Source organism: Pleuronectes platessa, chromosome 3, assembly GCF_947347685.1.
Source record: "Pleuronectes platessa chromosome 3, fPlePla1.1, whole genome shotgun sequence".
NCBI lineage: Eukaryota > Metazoa > Chordata > Actinopteri > Pleuronectiformes > Pleuronectidae > Pleuronectes > Pleuronectes platessa.
The window spans coordinates 7,726,033-7,742,503 of record NC_070628.1 but is presented as its reverse complement, the minus strand read 5'-3'; the positions used below and the strand labels follow the sequence as shown (position 1 = coordinate 7,742,503).

The window sequence follows — 16,471 nt, the reverse complement described above, 5'->3', positions numbered from 1 at the left end:
ATATAAACGTCTATAACCCTATAGGATGCTTAGATACATAAAAAAATGTACTTCTTTGTGACTATTTCATAACGACATTTGTCATGTGATACACACATGTTTGTTGTCACAATCCAAGATGGACGTTTTTCGAGAACACGACCGGGGCCCGAATTGTCTGCCCGAACAAATCCGAATGTTAAACTTGCCAAGCAGCTAATGTGTGTTTGTGTTCTTGTGTGTGTGTGTGTGTTGTCGTGACCAGGTGGGCTCCTTCTTCATGATCAACCTGTGCCTGGTTGTTATCGCAACCCAGTTTTCTGAAACCAAGCAGAGGGAACACGCCCTAATGAAGTCGGAGCAGAACGCCCGGCAGCTCCACCAATCGGCTTCCACACTGGCCAGCTACAGCCAACCAGGAAGCTGCTACGAGGAGATCATCCGCTACCTGGCGCACCTCGGCCGCAAGGCCATGCGGCGACTCTCCCGCTTCTGCGCTCAGACACGCCCACGCTTTCATTGCGTGTGCGTGTGCCAGAGGGACCGCGGCATGGCGTCTGCCAGAGGAGCCGGGGAGATGAACGGACTCGCCCACCGGCACTCAGGCCACGCCCCCAATGACCTGTCACACCTGCATCAGGTTTACCATCGCCACCAGCATCATCATCACCAGAATCACCAGCCTCAGCCGGAGCCTGCAGTCAGTAACGGAGGGAGTGGATTTAATTACCCCTTCATATCGCCCCTCCTGAGCAGCCAGGAGAAGAAAGCCCGGGAACAGAGTAGGCTGACGGCCCCGGAGAATGTGAGCAGGCTGCCTCAGCTGCTGCTGGAGCACGGTAAGAACAAAGGTTTGTGTTTCTGAGTCGTGTCCAAGGTCAAAAATTCACAATCTGATTCTGACAAGGACAGACTCACAGGTATGAAAGCCTGTGCCCGGCCCCCCCCCCCCCCCCCCCCCGTGCCTGGCCCCCAAATTAATTCTACATCAACAGTCGGTATTGTTTTTCTTCTACTAAGTATTTTTTTAAGATCTGGTCCCAGAATACAATTATACGTATTTTTCCAAATCACCTTCATTCATTTTTTTCACCTGCTGATCTATATTAGAGATTGATTTGATCTCGGGCTAGAATCTGCAGATGATTCACTTTTTCAGCTGATCGATCAAATGCCGAGCTAAACAAAAACATGATTATAGGAAAAATACATTTTCTAAGATATAATAGGGCTGGAGACACAACATGAACTTTTTATTGATCAGAAAAAACATTCTCCATGTGATATCATCATAAGTCACAGAAATACCATAATGGAAAAAACGCATATTTGTAGGTATCTCAGCATCCTACAGGGTTATAGACACCACACAAAGCTTATATAGAAGGAAATTAATTTACAGTCATATGGTAGGAATGAAGTTGATGATGTCTTTTATTTCAGGGGACAACAAAGTGCCCCCCCTCACTCACAAGCTTTAACTCCTGACACAAAGCAAACAGAACACAAGACTGTGATTCCTCCAGAGTGTCCTTTACAAAGATCACACTCAAGCCTGTTGTAGCTCTGTGGAATGTGTGGACCACCAGGATGGAGAAGAGGAGAAGCGATTGTGTGTGAAACAAAGGGAAGGTTCACCTCCACTGTATACGTACAACAGCTGCATCCTCCATAAGCGCTGATGCTTTGGCAAAGATCAGCCAAATGTCACCACACATTACAGCACCATGGATCAAAAGGAGAATGTGTCAGATTAGAGCACGATGCTCAGATAAGACTCATTATTCAAGCCTTAAAGGTTGAAGCGTCTCCAGACAGTTGAGTTAAAATATGACTGTGTGATCGGATGTTCTCCTTTGTGTGACATTTTCTGCAAACTGAGAGAGAGAGAGAGGTTGTGTATTTAATTTCATGACAATGACTGGCCACTGAAGGTATTTTCACAGCCATCAGGAGACGTGTGTTTCTCCATCAGATGTGAAATGAACATGATAACTGGTGAAAGACGTTTTTCATTGTTGTGGCCCTGAGCTCAAAGCATCGTGACAGTACAGAGAACAGCATCTGACCCTAACCCTGGGAATCGCTCCATACTTAGTATAAGTTACAGTAATTAGTTATTGTGTTGAATCACACACACTCAGAATCATGGGTCAGAATGGTTGAGAGTCACACCTCTAAAGTGGCGAATGCTCTGTATTTATACAGCGACCCCAGTGCTTTACAGCCATTAACACAGACACACACTCACACAGTGCATCGGTGTGCAGCACTCTCTCTATCACACATCACTCACACACAAACAGCCTGCACAGGATCCTGCCCCAGGACACTTATAGGCACGTTGGAAAGGGGGGAGGCTGGGATCAAACCGCTGACCCTCTGGTTAGTGGACGACCCGCTCTACCTCATGAGCCACAGCCGTGTATTACCTCTGTATTTGCTTTTCCCAGCCTTTGCCTGCTCATAGTTTCCCGGCAGGACACATTATCTACACACAGACACACACACACACACCGACACACACACATCACGGGAAGACTAGATCACATTTACTACATCAGTCTCCGGATGAAACATGAATTCGTTGTAACTGCGATGACGAGTACGAGCTCGTTTTACTGTTTGTTGTTGGACGATTCCTCCCGAGCTCCCTGCTAATGAATTCCACTGAAGTCTTACTCCCACTTCACTCCACATCCCCAACCCCCCATCACACAGACACACACACTCTCACAGACACACACACACACACACTCACACGCTTCTGTTCTAATAAAAGAACTCCCCCTCTGCACAAGAGTGTCCCGACTGCACAGTATCTTCCATATTATTGAATTCTTGTCTCCCAGAAATGAGATGACGGCGCTCTCCTTCGCTGAGCTTCGGGATATCTTGAGTGACAGCAACCACAACCCACACAGTCAGCAATCTGTGGTTTCACGTATGAATGTGTCTGTGTCACACCCCCCCCCCCCCCCCCCACCCCTCTGCAGGTGGGTGCTCTGGGCATCCTGCATTAACGCTGCCAGGCGAAGTCCCGGGGGATTCCTCGGCGTGTCCCTACTGCATCTACTCCAATCATCTCGGTGACGGTGAGCACGTTAACGAGCAGACCCAGGACCAGCAGCTCGGGCACGGCGGCTCGTGCCCTGGCAACAGCCCGTGTCAAAGTGACAGCCCGTGCCAGTGCAGCACCCCCCGCCGCGCTGATGTAAAGGTGCTGGAGCCAAAGAGGAGGCTGCTGGAGCGCTGCTGGGCGGGCTTCAGGAACAAACTGGAAACCATTGTTGCCAGCAGATACTTCAACAGGGGGATCATGATTGCCATCCTCATTAACACGCTGTCGATGGGCATAGAGTACCACGAGCAGGTACGTGAGAGGCCGCGGGGTTTTGCGTGGACACGTGCACGGCTGTGTGCGTGCCCCCTCGCAGATTGATTGTGACGACGGTTTGATTGAAAGTGGATGTGCTAATCACTGGATGTGGTGGAGTCAATAAGCTTACCCCCCCAATCAACACTTACAGCGAGCGCATATGGGATCGCCGGGTGTGTATCCGTGTGTGTGTTTGTGTGTGTGTGTGTGTGAGAGGCCCTGTGTAGGTTTGCACACATGTATCAGGAGATGGAGAAACTCATAAGACCTGAAGTGTTAATTAAAGCGTGACCCTGGGACAGGAGAGAGAACGAGTGATGTAAAGACGGGGCCGAGTGAGTGAAGCGAGCGAGAAGCGAGGAGGAGGAGGAGGAGGAGGAGGAGGAGGAGGAGGACCGATCTGACACTGTGATTGGCTGAAAGGCAGCGGTAGACCGTGGGTGGGAGACGGGCAGATTGCATCTGGCCCATTTCCCAAACAATATGACAGATCAAGATGGCCTTAGATTCTTAAATGACTAATGTGAAAGGATAAGGCCAGACCTATTTAGCCTTTATTATAGTATCAGTAAAAACCCTGAGGAGACTAGAACCAACAATGAAGCCATATGAATGAATATAATCACGTACACAATGTGCAGCCAAAGCCTCATATTGGTTCCTTTCCCCCTCTGTGCTACAGAGACATATATTTCCATCCAGAGACATTTAAATACAAATAGGAGCTGCACGGTGTCAGCGGGCGTCGTTCCATCGTTTCGGTGAACGTGATGAGTGCGGTTTGGTTCCAGCCCCTCAGAGACTCGTGTGTGATCTCAGGAGAGCAGCGCTGTGTCAGGCAGATGTCACCGAGCATGCTCAGACACTCGGAGCCTTGATTTCACAGCTTCACTTGTTTACAAGTCGCGCGGAGTAAACCACAGTGGTTTGTGTTCTCGCTAATAAAGACATGTCACCCAGCGCCATGTTAGAGGACCTTTCTGTGTTTTTAATAAAATAGGTTCTGTTCAACAACAGGGCAGCGACAAAAAGGCTGTGTGAGACTTAATCAGACAACAGGCTGTTGATAATATATTAACCCTGGTTAACATCAGCTTTAACACCTTGTTATTTGTGCTCTTACAGATTCAAATGGTTTATCTGTAGAAAGAATGGTAATTTAAAAGTCATCCAGTTCTCTTGCCTTTTAGATTTGGGTTCTTTTCCTCTGACATCTTCCTTCACCCCCACCTGAGCTTTGACATTCTAAGATTGTCTTAATGATAGATAGATAGATAGATATATAGATAGATAGATTGATATAGATAGATAGATAGATAGATAGATAGATTGATATAGATAGATAGATAGAAAGATAGATATAGATAGATAGATAGATAGATGGATAGATGGATAGATGAGAATGAAGTAAAGTGTTATTTTTTAATCAGACTGCTAAAACACCTCATCAGGTCAAAAATAATTTGTTCAAGCTCTTAATTTTTTTTGAAAGATGTTGAAGGTGATAAATATGATGATTGAGTAACAGAACAAGGTTAAAAATTCCATCAACTCAGTTATTCTCAGACATTTTCTTTAATGCCCCACTTTGGAATCAGAAAACCTTAAATGGCTTATTATAAAACAATAATAATGTGATAATAATAATAAAGAATGGCTTTCAGCTTCCACCAAGGCCTAACTGTCCCTTTAAATTCAATCAAGTTGCACCAAATACCCCACACTCATAGATATCACTTCCCTTATAATATGCCAGATTTCTTTCCATCCATCTCCATGAATTATTCCCTGTGAGAAACCTTGTCAAAGAAAGTGAAAAGAAAATTCTGATCCAGACCCGCACCAACATTTCCCTGACTCATCCCTCGTTTGTTGAAATATCATCGATTGTAGTCTCGTTGACAAACAAACAAACTGACAGGAACAATAAGCAGAGAAATTACAGACAGAATGAAACCAAGTTGAATGTTTTTCTTTTTGCATCAATTAGAGTTGTAGGAATTAGAAACTTAATAAACTAAATGCTCTGTGTCCAAACCGCTTGATTTGATCTGGACTAGAAGCAGCTCACTTGGCTCCATGCAGCAGCAACAAAACCACCCTTCCATCTCAAAGTCCCTAATGAACACTTTATATCTCCTACAGAGCCTGAAGTGTAAAGAGCCGACACTGAGCTGTTTTACTGGGCTGATATGCAGGAACATTCTGTAGCTGGTTGTAGAAACCTCCTGGAGTTTTGACTGTAGATCAAATTCTCCGCCACATAGGCAGTAAATAAATGTTAAATGTTAAACTGTACCTGGGGTCTGAATAAATCCTGATCAAATACATTTTTAATCTTTAACACGATAGTTATTTTTCTAACGATTCATATCAACTCAAATCCGATGGGCAGAAATCTCCTCCCAGTCATGTTTGCAATCCCCTCTGTTTGAGAAGTTGTGATTAAAGTCGTGTCAATAAGGTCAAGTGTGATTTTATATATTTCTCGAGTGGTGACGTCTTTGTTTTCCGATGTGTTTGAGTCAGAATGTGGAAAAAATAAGTATGCTGTAAACAAATAACTCAAAACCTTTAAAAACATTTGTTCACATCAAAAGCTGCTGTTTAGAGGTGACTGTGAAAGAAAAGTAATTATGTCAACAAATGTTTTAAAGACTTTCCGAGTTCTGATTTGAGTCGGTGACACATTTTTCAGATTATTCCCGACACATGCACATAAAACCATAGACTGGTAAAACCACACCTTCATTTACGGGGTCAGCTCCTCTGTGTATATTTAAGACAAGTCCCACTAACAGTACCTCTGAGTGGTACTTTATAAACTCCCCACACACTGAGTTTGCAGTGCTGTGCTCTGTCAGTCTGTCTGCCTCTGTTTACTTGTTCATTCCCTCTGTGCTTGTCCGTCTCTACACATCAATCTCTTCTCTGTCCCCCCCCCCCCCCCCCCAGCCGCAGGAGCTCACAGATATCCTGGAGATCAGTAACATGGTGTTCACGAGCCTCTTCAGTCTGGAGATGCTGCTGAAGCTCATGGCTCTCGGCCTCTTCGGCTACGTGAAGAACCCGTACAACGGCTTCGACAGCGTCATCGTCATCATCAGGTGGGGGAGCCGGCGCCCTGTTTGTCCTTGTGTTCACCCCCCGCCCCCCCCAAAAAGAAAAATTGGGAAATCTGTCTTTAAACGTTCTTTCAGTCATTTTTTAAAAGACCAGAGTCAGCACTGAAGTCACATCCCCCCCCCCCCTGACTGTCACAGCCTCTGGTACTGAAGGCAGTTGCACTCCCGGTCCAAGCAGCAGGCCCAGCATTCCCTCCATTATGTAGTACTACAAGCTAAATTATGTATTTCTGCACTTGAAGGCTCCGCTTGTTTACTGTGCTCACTGCTCTCACCTTCTTCACCGGCTGCTTAGCCACATGTCACCAGAACAGAGACTTTAGCACCTTCTCTACCTGGAAGGGAGCTTTTTCCAGGATGATAGCATCGCTGCCTTATAGAGAGTTACAGCTGAGGCTAAGACGGCATTGATCCCCCCCCCCCCCGGTTTGCTTTATTGTGTGTTTATAATCTGCCTGTCATCTGTGTGTGTTTTAGTGTGTGGGAGATTGTGGGGGAGGCGGAGGGAGGCTTATCGGTGCTGCGTACCTTCCGCCTGCTGAGAGTCCTGAAGCTGGTCCGGTTCCTTCCGGCCCTGAGGAGGCAGCTGGTGGTGCTGATGAAGACCATGGACAACGTGGCCACGTTCTGCATGCTGCTGATGCTCTTCATATTCATATTCAGGTACAGTGTGTTCGCTTCTTTTCTCCGAAGGCATCGCTGCAGGGGGACACTCACCAGCCAGAGTGATTCCGAAGCTTTTGTTCTTGAATTTAATTAGGCTGATTATTCCTTACACAAAATTATAATCGGGACATATTAGAGGTGTATCACCAACTTTCACACAAACACAATTATTCACAACGTATCTTGTTGCACAGTAACCATATTAAATTACCATCTAATGAAGGCAATTCATTTTTTGTTGTTTTGTGTGTGTGTGTGTGTGTGTGTGTGTGTGTGTGTGTTTGTACGTGTGTGTTGCAGTATCTTAGGGATGCATCTGTTTGGCTGTAAGTTCGGTTTGCAGCAGGACAGTGGAGACACTTTACCGGACAGAAAGAACTTCGACTCTCTGCTCTGGGCGACTGTCACCGTGTTTCAGGTTAGAGTTAGACAAACACACAAATACAACCAGACGTGTGCGAGCGCTCAGCAAATACACAAAGAATATTCTGTTCAAAGGAAACGTCCCAATCGACACATTTGGTTTTTAAATGAATTGACAGTAGCAGCAGCTGCTCCTGTCACTGGCAGGCGTCCTGACGATCTCCTCCATTACTTCATTTGCTCCAATTTGGAATCGCTGATGCTCCATTTTTCTAAAACATATAAAGCCTCTCCCAGGTGGCAGCTGAGAAGAAACACTTCACGAGGAGGAGAAATGAAACCCGCGCTCCGCAGGAGCTCGTTTAACACTGATGAGCATCATTACTGTTCAGCTGACAATGAGATATAGAATACGCTCTTATTCTTCTTCTGATTATACCGACTGGCGTTGATTTTGAAAAGGACAGATGTGAATACCAATATTAAGGAGTGAAAAACTTCTCATACTGATATATCCCTCACTGTATATATATCTATATATCAAACATTTTACTTGAGTAAAAGTACAAATAAATAAACAAAAATGTACTCGTTTGACTGTACAGCAAAAGCGCGGCTCTCTCTTAACTCTCGTTGAAGGGGGCGGGCTCTAATGTTAATCGGTTCCCATTGGATCAATCGACTATCTCCCCTCCCGGTATTGATTACTTTTAAGAAACATGTAAGGCAGTGCGTTATAAAAAATTCAATGTAGAAGAAAGTACAGATATTTGCTGATACTGTATATGTAGTACAGTAAAAGTCAAAAGAACCTGAAGATACAGCTACTTAAATAAAGTACTGACACATCAAGAATGGATAGAAGTACAGTAACTAAGTAAATCTACTTAGTTACATCCAGACACTGGTGGATTGAGAATTTACATTTTACTGTTTAACCATAAACTGTAACATGAGTAAGTACAAAGATAGAGAAAAACTCAAATACAACTAAATATAGAAGTTTGATTAAGAAAATAAGAAAATTTACACGAGATGTAAACAAAGCAAACAAATGCAGAAACTCATATTTCTGTCAAAGGCTCATATCAATCAATCAATCAATCAATCAAATTTTATTTGTATAGCCCATATTCACAAATTACAATTCATCTCATAGGGCTTTAACAGGGTGTGACATCCTCTGTCCTTAACCCTCAGCAAGAGTAAGGAAAAACTACTAAAAACCCTTTTAACAGGGTAAAAATATGTCAACCAAGTGATCGACCCACAGACATATTGGTCCTGCTCTGCTACTGACAGCAGCTTTTTGAAAGGAGGTTTTTGATTTCCAGTCCGTTTTGTGTCTGACTTCCTCCGCCCGCTCTCCTCCCACCTGCAGATCCTCACCCAGGAGGACTGGAACGCCGTGCTCTATAACGGGATGGCCTCCACCACGCCGCTGGCCGCCCTCTACTTTGTCGCCCTCATGACCTTTGGCAACTACGTCCTCTTCAACTTGCTCGTGGCCATATTGGTCGAGGGCTTTCAGGCCGAGGTGAGGGCAACGATGCAGTTTAGTTTGAGCCGCTTAGGGAGCGAGGCACAGAGAACGGGACTGATTGAGCTCTGTCGTGCCGACGATACCAAAGCTCCTACAAGAGAATAATCTCCTCCATCCTGCCTGTGTGGTTTCTCCTTTCACTCGATCCACCACTCTTTTTTCTCCCGTTTTGTTTCTCAGTTATTCTTGCTTTCTATCCGCTTTCCTCTCACTTTCCAAACAGACACACACACATACACATGAACACACACACACACACACACATGCACACTCTCTCCAGGGTAGGGATGTGTTTGATATCGCCTGCCATTCACAGTTGGTGAGCTTTTGTTGTTTGGTTTTCATCTTTTATCTCCAGCATCAGAGAGCGCTTGCTCGCCCTCTCTTTCGCTATCAAACACACACACACACACACACACACACACACACGCACACACACACACGCACACACACACACATGCACACACACACAAATACCCTTTGCCAAAGCCGTCTGCCTCCATCTTTCTGGCGTGAATTTTAATTAAATTCAGTAAAGCTTTATTGGCGTGACTACAGGAGATCGCTGCCAAAGCCACGCACATAACTCAACTAGAGAGCACTGGAGATCCCCTCCACCCGTCTGCCTCCCGCTCTCTGTCTCTCAGTCCCTCCGTCCCATTATTCACTTTAACAACAGTCACCAAAGAGGGACTAAACGAAGGTGATGATGAAGATGATGAGAGTGGAGATTATGATGATGGTGGTGACCCTAATGTGTGTGTGTGTGTGTGTGTGTGTGTGTGTGTGTCTTCAGGGTGATGCCAACAGATCGGAGTCAGATGACGAGAGGCAGTCCCTCTCTTTTGAGGACGAGGAGAAGTTGAGAGAGTTATACGCTGCAGGTACAAACTCCTAAATCATCTCTGACACGCAAATGCAAACTCCCCTGCAGTCGCCTCAAAGGGAGATTTTTCCTCTTTGTAGTTGGAGTAACCTTTCCAGTCTGTAATCAGAGCGTCTCTCAGTGGAGCGGGGACCGGATCCAAGGCCCAAGAGTCGACTTAAATTCAGTCAAGCGGCACCATATTTCACCCAATCGTAGATATCTGTCTTTAAATATGTCTCTATGAATTATTAAGTCGGGAAAAAAACATCTATCTCACAATGTTAAAGAAAGTGGTAAAAAGAAAATCCCTGGAACCGTCCCTTCATCTGGATCAAAGCCAAAATGTAATGGCTTGTGTCTTGGCCCACGTCCCATTGTTCCAACAGGTTTCATGGAAATCCTTTCACGGTTAAATGGACTACTGCACCAAACACATACATGTCAGTCCCCTAAGCATGCCTGATTTATTTAATCGAGATACATTAATTATTATCTCACAATGTTAAATAAAACTGGATCAAATCTAATCCTGGATCTGCCCCCTGATCCACATCTGCCCGAAAATCTAATTCGTTCCTCCCTGAGCCAAACTGCATCTTTCCACCAGGTTTCATGAAAATTCTAGTCTCTTAATGTTGTTAATCAATATTAACCTATGTAATAATAATTTATTTACACGTTTTAGTCATTCATGTATTTGTAAAGTTTTCATGGCTGAAGAATTGGCAGGAATTCTCCATTTTTAACAGCAAATGTTCATGAATGCTCATCACGTCTAATCCTCAAATTACAAGAACAAACAACTGTGGGCATGACCTCTATGTCTTTGTGTGTATGTCTCTGTGTGTGTGTGTGTTTGTGTGTGTGTGTGTGTGTGTGTTTGTGTGCAGAGCTCAAGATCCAGGCCATGATGCTGAGCCCCAACGGTCTCCTGAACCCAAAGGCCTCCATGCCCCACCTCACTGCTCCGTCTCTGCCCGTCATCACGCACACAGCAGCCACGCCCACCATAAATAACGGCCAATCGCGGCGGGCGAGCATGACCTCCATGGATATCTACAACCCGGAGCAAAGATCACCGGTGAGCCGTCGTCATTTACTTATAATAACACAACATTAACGGTCATTAGGTTGATTTAGTGAAGCAGTCAGAGGATGTTTGAATATATTGTAAAAGATCCATCCAGGCTGAGCTGTGATTCATTTTTTATTAGAAAGGAGACACATAAGGGTTTTTTCAGTTTGTCTTTCCTCCATAACAGACTGAGGTGTGTAGTGTGAGTTTAATATAACTTGTTACACAGCTTGTGGGTGTAGAGCTGGATTCATTTCAGTAGGTGTGTGTCTCTTCCTTCACACATGTATAACACGCACAACTGCAAACCACGTCGAGTGCATCCAACAGCTCGGATCATGTTCTTCTGTCAGAAGGATGACGGGAGGAAACGTGTCTCCTGAGGTGTGACGCAGTGAAATCTGTGCAGAGATAAAACTTCCTCATGCTGCAGCCAGTGTTGGTGTCGTGTTGGTTTCTCTCTGGAATCAAGTCCAGACGTCCCTTTGAATCGGATCTATTTGTTTGAAAGTTAACTTGTTCTAATTGGGCTCAGATAACTTTTTTTCATGGGTCTATTTCTGTTTGGGTCCAACAATTTATTGGAATCATTAGCGGGTTGTTGTCACTGTGAACATTTTGGCCAAAATCAGAAGTTGATTTATGGAAACCAGGGACATAGACTCAGAATGTTTTTAAGACTCCAGCTGTGGATGTTTGATGTTTGAGTGGCTGGAGATGAAGTTGTGAGGTTTCTCTCTTTCAGGTGCGTGGGTTGATTCACAGTTTTACCTTTGCTTGCAGAGTTATGCAGGTGCATTAAACTGTCATCTGGTTTCACACAACAAATTATTCATCATAAGCACAGATAAATATTTGTTCTACCTCCCTTTCTGCGACTCTGACACATTTGAGTTTTTCTTAAAAAGCTTTTTATTTAACGGCACCTCCTGTCACTATGCCGACAGAGGGGGTGAAGTGCTTGAGTCCACAAAACCCTCTTGGAGTTTCAGGGGTAATCTGTGTTCCACTTCTTCAAATGTAAAAAACTAAAGCCTCCATACTGCTCCTGTAGTGTCATCCAAGTGTCTGTAAGCCCTGAGATTCAAATTCCTCTCGAAACATCCTCATTCACACCTTTATTTTTGTGAAGAATTACATCTTTATATGCATTTTAAAAATCCTTCGGAAAGCCCACTATATGTGATGCTGTCATTTCAACCTGTCCCTCGCAGACTATGTGGGACAGCGGGCCGGAGAGCCGTCGCTCCAGCTGGACGAGCATCAGTCGAGGCCCCAGCCTCCACCGGAGGAGCCAGTCGGGGGAGATGGAGTCCCTGCTGTCCGACACACACTCCAACTCAGACTTCAGCAGCAGGGAGCAGTCCCTGGACCAGGCCGACTACCTGCAGGTGCCCATGCTCCACACGCCCGACTGCAACGGCACCACCTTCCGACTCGTGGACAACTACGACGACCCCCCCCCAGCGACCCAATACCACAGTGATCAGGATGAGGACGAGGTTGAAGAGGTGAATCCCCATCTGTTTTATTTATTTACAATGGACTGGTTTTATGAATTATGTTCACGTGAAAAGGAACATTTATTTAGCATGTTCACAATTTCAAAAGCTTAAATTAAATTATACCTAATTAGCTGTAGAAAAACTGCTGGATGTCTTAAAACTTACATAATAATAATTTAAACAATGATCTCACAACGTGGCAAACCTAACATCACACGTGTGTGTGTGTGTGTGTGTGTGTGTGTGTGTGTGTGTGTGTGTGTGTGTGTGGTGTGTGTGTGTTCCTTCCAGAGTTTATGTAAGAAGGTGAAGAAGATCCTGGAGCCATATCAGCCTCAGTGGTGTCTAGAGCATGTAGAGTGGTCCCTCTATGTGTTTTCTCCACAAAACCGGTACACACACCCACAAACACACCCACACACACACACAAACAAACACACACACACACACACACAAAGAGCCCCCGTCACTCTCCTGATTGGCCTAGGTGGCTTATATCCCAGCGTGTGTGATAATTCACAGTTGAGGTGTGAAGGTTGCAGCAAAAGGCTCAGACGTACAATTTTCACTTTTTTTCAATTAAACCTGACCGAGTGTAAACAGACACATTATAATGAGAGATGTCAGGGATGTGTTATAATTACCAACCCTGACGCCCCCTCCCCCTGTTTGTGTCTCTTCCTCAGGTTCAGGGTCTGGTGTCAGAAGGTCATAGGTCACAAGATGTTCGATCACGTCGTCCTCCTCTTCATCTTCCTTAATTGCATCACCATTGCACTGGAGAGACCAGACATCCAGCCGCACAGCATGGTAGAAGACACACACTCAAACACATGGACTCACATGTTGTACTAATTAGCATCATGCATTTCCTCTGTAACAACATGCCTGACCCCAGCCTTAACCTGTACTTAATGGTTGTAATTTTGCTCTGGAACTGCATTTATTATCTCTTCTGGTCAAAATGATTTTCCATAATTTCTATCTTTCTATGTTGTTTTGATGCATTTGTATTTGAGAGTGCTACTCACGACGCCACAGCGATATGTGATTTAACGGTTGTTGAGGGAAGGGGCAGAGGTGAGGATGTGTCTGAGAGGGAGCGTGGAAGTGCAGGTGCAACGAGACTCAGTGTGGGGATTGTGTCTCGGTCCTAATTCCAGCTGAGCTGATTAAGGCCCCCCCCCCACCCAGACAGTACCTAGATTTTAGAGACGTACGCACTGGACTGAATAAGAAGGGATGAGGGACGGAGGGAAGAGGAGGATGAAAGGATGTGGGAAGGGATGAGCTAAAGGGATGAGATAGAAAGCTGAGTGGATGGAGGGAATGGAAAAGGTAGGTCGAGGAATCGGAGACAAACACAGCGAGATGGATAGGTGAATATTGTCTCTGTATAAAGATGGACAACATGTCTCCACTTCCTCCCATCGTATAAAAATAAAAATAAGAATATCCCATCTTGTGCTGCTGATGGTAATTTTTTGTCCTTTTTGTATAATCCTGCTGATAAACTAACCAACTAACAGGACTGAAAACATAACCTCCTCGACAGGGATGAGAACCCCAGATGATATTGTAATGTGCAGTATGATATTAATGTCAATGCTTGACAATATAGGCTCCATTTACTGCAGGGATATGGATCGCTCCAGCAAAAATAGACCAGACACGAGAAAGAGTGAGATGTCCTCATCACTGTTAAAGTGCACATTAACACCAGCAGCTGCCAGAATGAATTGGACACTGAGAATAATTCTCTAGAGGCCGAAAGGAAGCAAATCTCTGCAGCCGAGTTCCAAACCATAAAGATGTATCTTCCCACTATGATGAAGCCAAAATATCCTGGATAGGAACGCTGTCATCGAGCACTGATGATGTCATTTGGAGTCTGCACACTAGTGATCATGGTGTGGTGCCGCATGTTCGACCAGCTGAGCAGTCTCAGCTGTCAAAGCTGAACAAACTCGAGTGTGATCAAGCAAGCATCAAAACTGTAAACGTGTGTTTTGACCCAGGTCCCATCTGCTAACATGGAGCAGGCTGGGTTTACTACCTATACTGCAGCCAGCAACCTGGGGGGAGCTGTCATGTTGTCCATCTGTATATGCAATTTTCTGGTATATGACTAGATATGTGTAGGCTACTAGTTAACAACTAGTAAACTTCATTACGAATAAACCTGTGTCACCTTAAGCTCAATCAAATTTTAACCCGTAACTCAACTTTAAATCTCAAGCAGTTCTTTAAAACAGGGAAGAAAGGCTGCACCTCCTGGATGTGGCAGCAGTGTATCACACACAGCACAACACAATTTCTCACACACTTCTCTCTGATGTAAGAGCAGAATCATGATAGCAACACGTGCAGTATTTTAGTCATAAGGGATGTTTCTCCAGCTCATTGTGTAACACAGTGTAATGAGCTGCAAGAGCAGAATCAAAGCTAAGGGAAGCTACTGGAACAAGAAAGCCTCAAACTGACGAATATGCTTCTCTGTGCACACTCTCATGTGTCTGTGTGTGTCTGTGTGTGTCTGTGTGTGTGTGTCTGTGTGTGTGACAGGAGCGGGTGTTCCTCAGTGTGTCCAATCACATCTTCACTGTGATCTTCGTTGGCGAAATGCTGATCAAGGTAACCATAACAGTGCACGTTCTACGAGCAGGCCCTTCACTCACAAGTCGTTTTTCTCATCTTCACTTTTTAAAAGGGCAATTTTCTCCCTTCAAGGAGATTAAATTAGCCCTCAGTCTTCTATTGTTTTAATTCTATCAGTAATTATTGTGGGATGGATGTGTGTCTGCCTGTGTGCGTTTGACCAGGTGGTAGCTTTGGGCCTGTACTTTGGAAACGGCGTGTATCTCCAGAGCAGCTGGAACATTCTGGACGGGGTGCTGGTGTCTGTGTCCATGGTGGACGTCCTGGTCTCCATCGCATCGTCGGGGGGGAACCGGATCTTAGGCATCCTGCGTGTGCTCCGTCTGCTCCGCACCCTGCGACCACTCAGGTATGACAGATTGACTCCCGTGTGTATTCCCTCGTGTGTCCGGTCATATCATTTACGTGTGACTCTGATTGTGTGTTTTGTGTGTTTGTCAGGGTGATAAGTCGAGCTCCAGGTCTCAAGCTGGTGGTGGAGACTCTCATCACGTCCCTCAGACCCATCGGTAACATCGTCCTCATCTGCTGTGCTTTTTTCATCGTCTTTGGAATATTAGGAGTCCAGGTAAACATTTAATCTCTATACGCTCGTGCATTTCAGGTTTAAACTTATTGACCCAATGTTAAATGTCACTAAACATCCAAAGCTTGTTGTGAGTTCCGCTGCGGGACGACACTGATCACCACGGTTTAGAAATAAATCAGGCAGAGCTTGGAAAATGCTTTAGGTAATAAAAAGTGAAGAGAAAAAAAATTGGGAGAAATTGCAAATGAGCGGCTGATTATGCACCGAGTCCCTGAAAGTAATTATAAAAACAATGATTCAGCTACAGGGGGATTGTGCTGAGAGAGTTTGTGTTTTTTTAAATCAGTTTCTCACCTGGATTCCCTATTATTAAAATCATTCATTAAAAAAGTTATTATTTATTTGTTTTATAAAGTTTTTCGTCGATTTTAATATAAAAAAACTGATTCATTATTTTTCCAATAAATAAAACACAATTAATCATAAAAATCATTAAGATAATGGTAAAAACAATGGCTCCAATTTCCTATACATAATACGAAATATAAGAAAGAAAAAATATAGTTTATTTTGTAACTATGTTATTGTAATTTCCTGTTATTTTCCTTGTGAAATATTTGAAAAATATCCTTTAAAGTAAACAATCTACAAGAGAGAACAGAGAGAAATTATTTTTTTGAATAAACTGCTCATATCTCAAAAATCCTATTTCTTTATTTTAATGGGCCTTCAGTGACATTTTTAAGAAGTTATAATATAATGAGTATAAATCATGATTTAA

The 16,471-nt window shown here is 44.3% G+C and overlaps 1 protein-coding gene across 1 annotated transcript in view; it reads left to right on the top strand.

Annotated features, from left to right (window-relative positions):
• LOC128432476 (voltage-dependent T-type calcium channel subunit alpha-1H) overlaps positions 1–16,471 on the top strand; it is a 45,067-nt gene that overhangs the window by 15,305 nt on the left and 13,291 nt on the right. The window contains exons 8-21 of the mRNA XM_053417710.1: positions 245–818; positions 2,976–3,352; positions 6,314–6,465; positions 6,961–7,146; positions 7,450–7,567; positions 8,894–9,049; positions 9,852–9,939; positions 10,814–11,004; positions 12,213–12,509; positions 12,795–12,895; positions 13,190–13,313; positions 15,069–15,137; positions 15,326–15,510; positions 15,603–15,729. Coding sequence (XP_053273685.1) covers positions 245–818; positions 2,976–3,352; positions 6,314–6,465; positions 6,961–7,146; positions 7,450–7,567; positions 8,894–9,049; positions 9,852–9,939; positions 10,814–11,004; positions 12,213–12,509; positions 12,795–12,895; positions 13,190–13,313; positions 15,069–15,137; positions 15,326–15,510; positions 15,603–15,729 — 2,745 coding nt within the window. The remainder of the gene's footprint in view (positions 1–244; positions 819–2,975; positions 3,353–6,313; positions 6,466–6,960; positions 7,147–7,449; positions 7,568–8,893; positions 9,050–9,851; positions 9,940–10,813; positions 11,005–12,212; positions 12,510–12,794; positions 12,896–13,189; positions 13,314–15,068; positions 15,138–15,325; positions 15,511–15,602; positions 15,730–16,471) is intronic.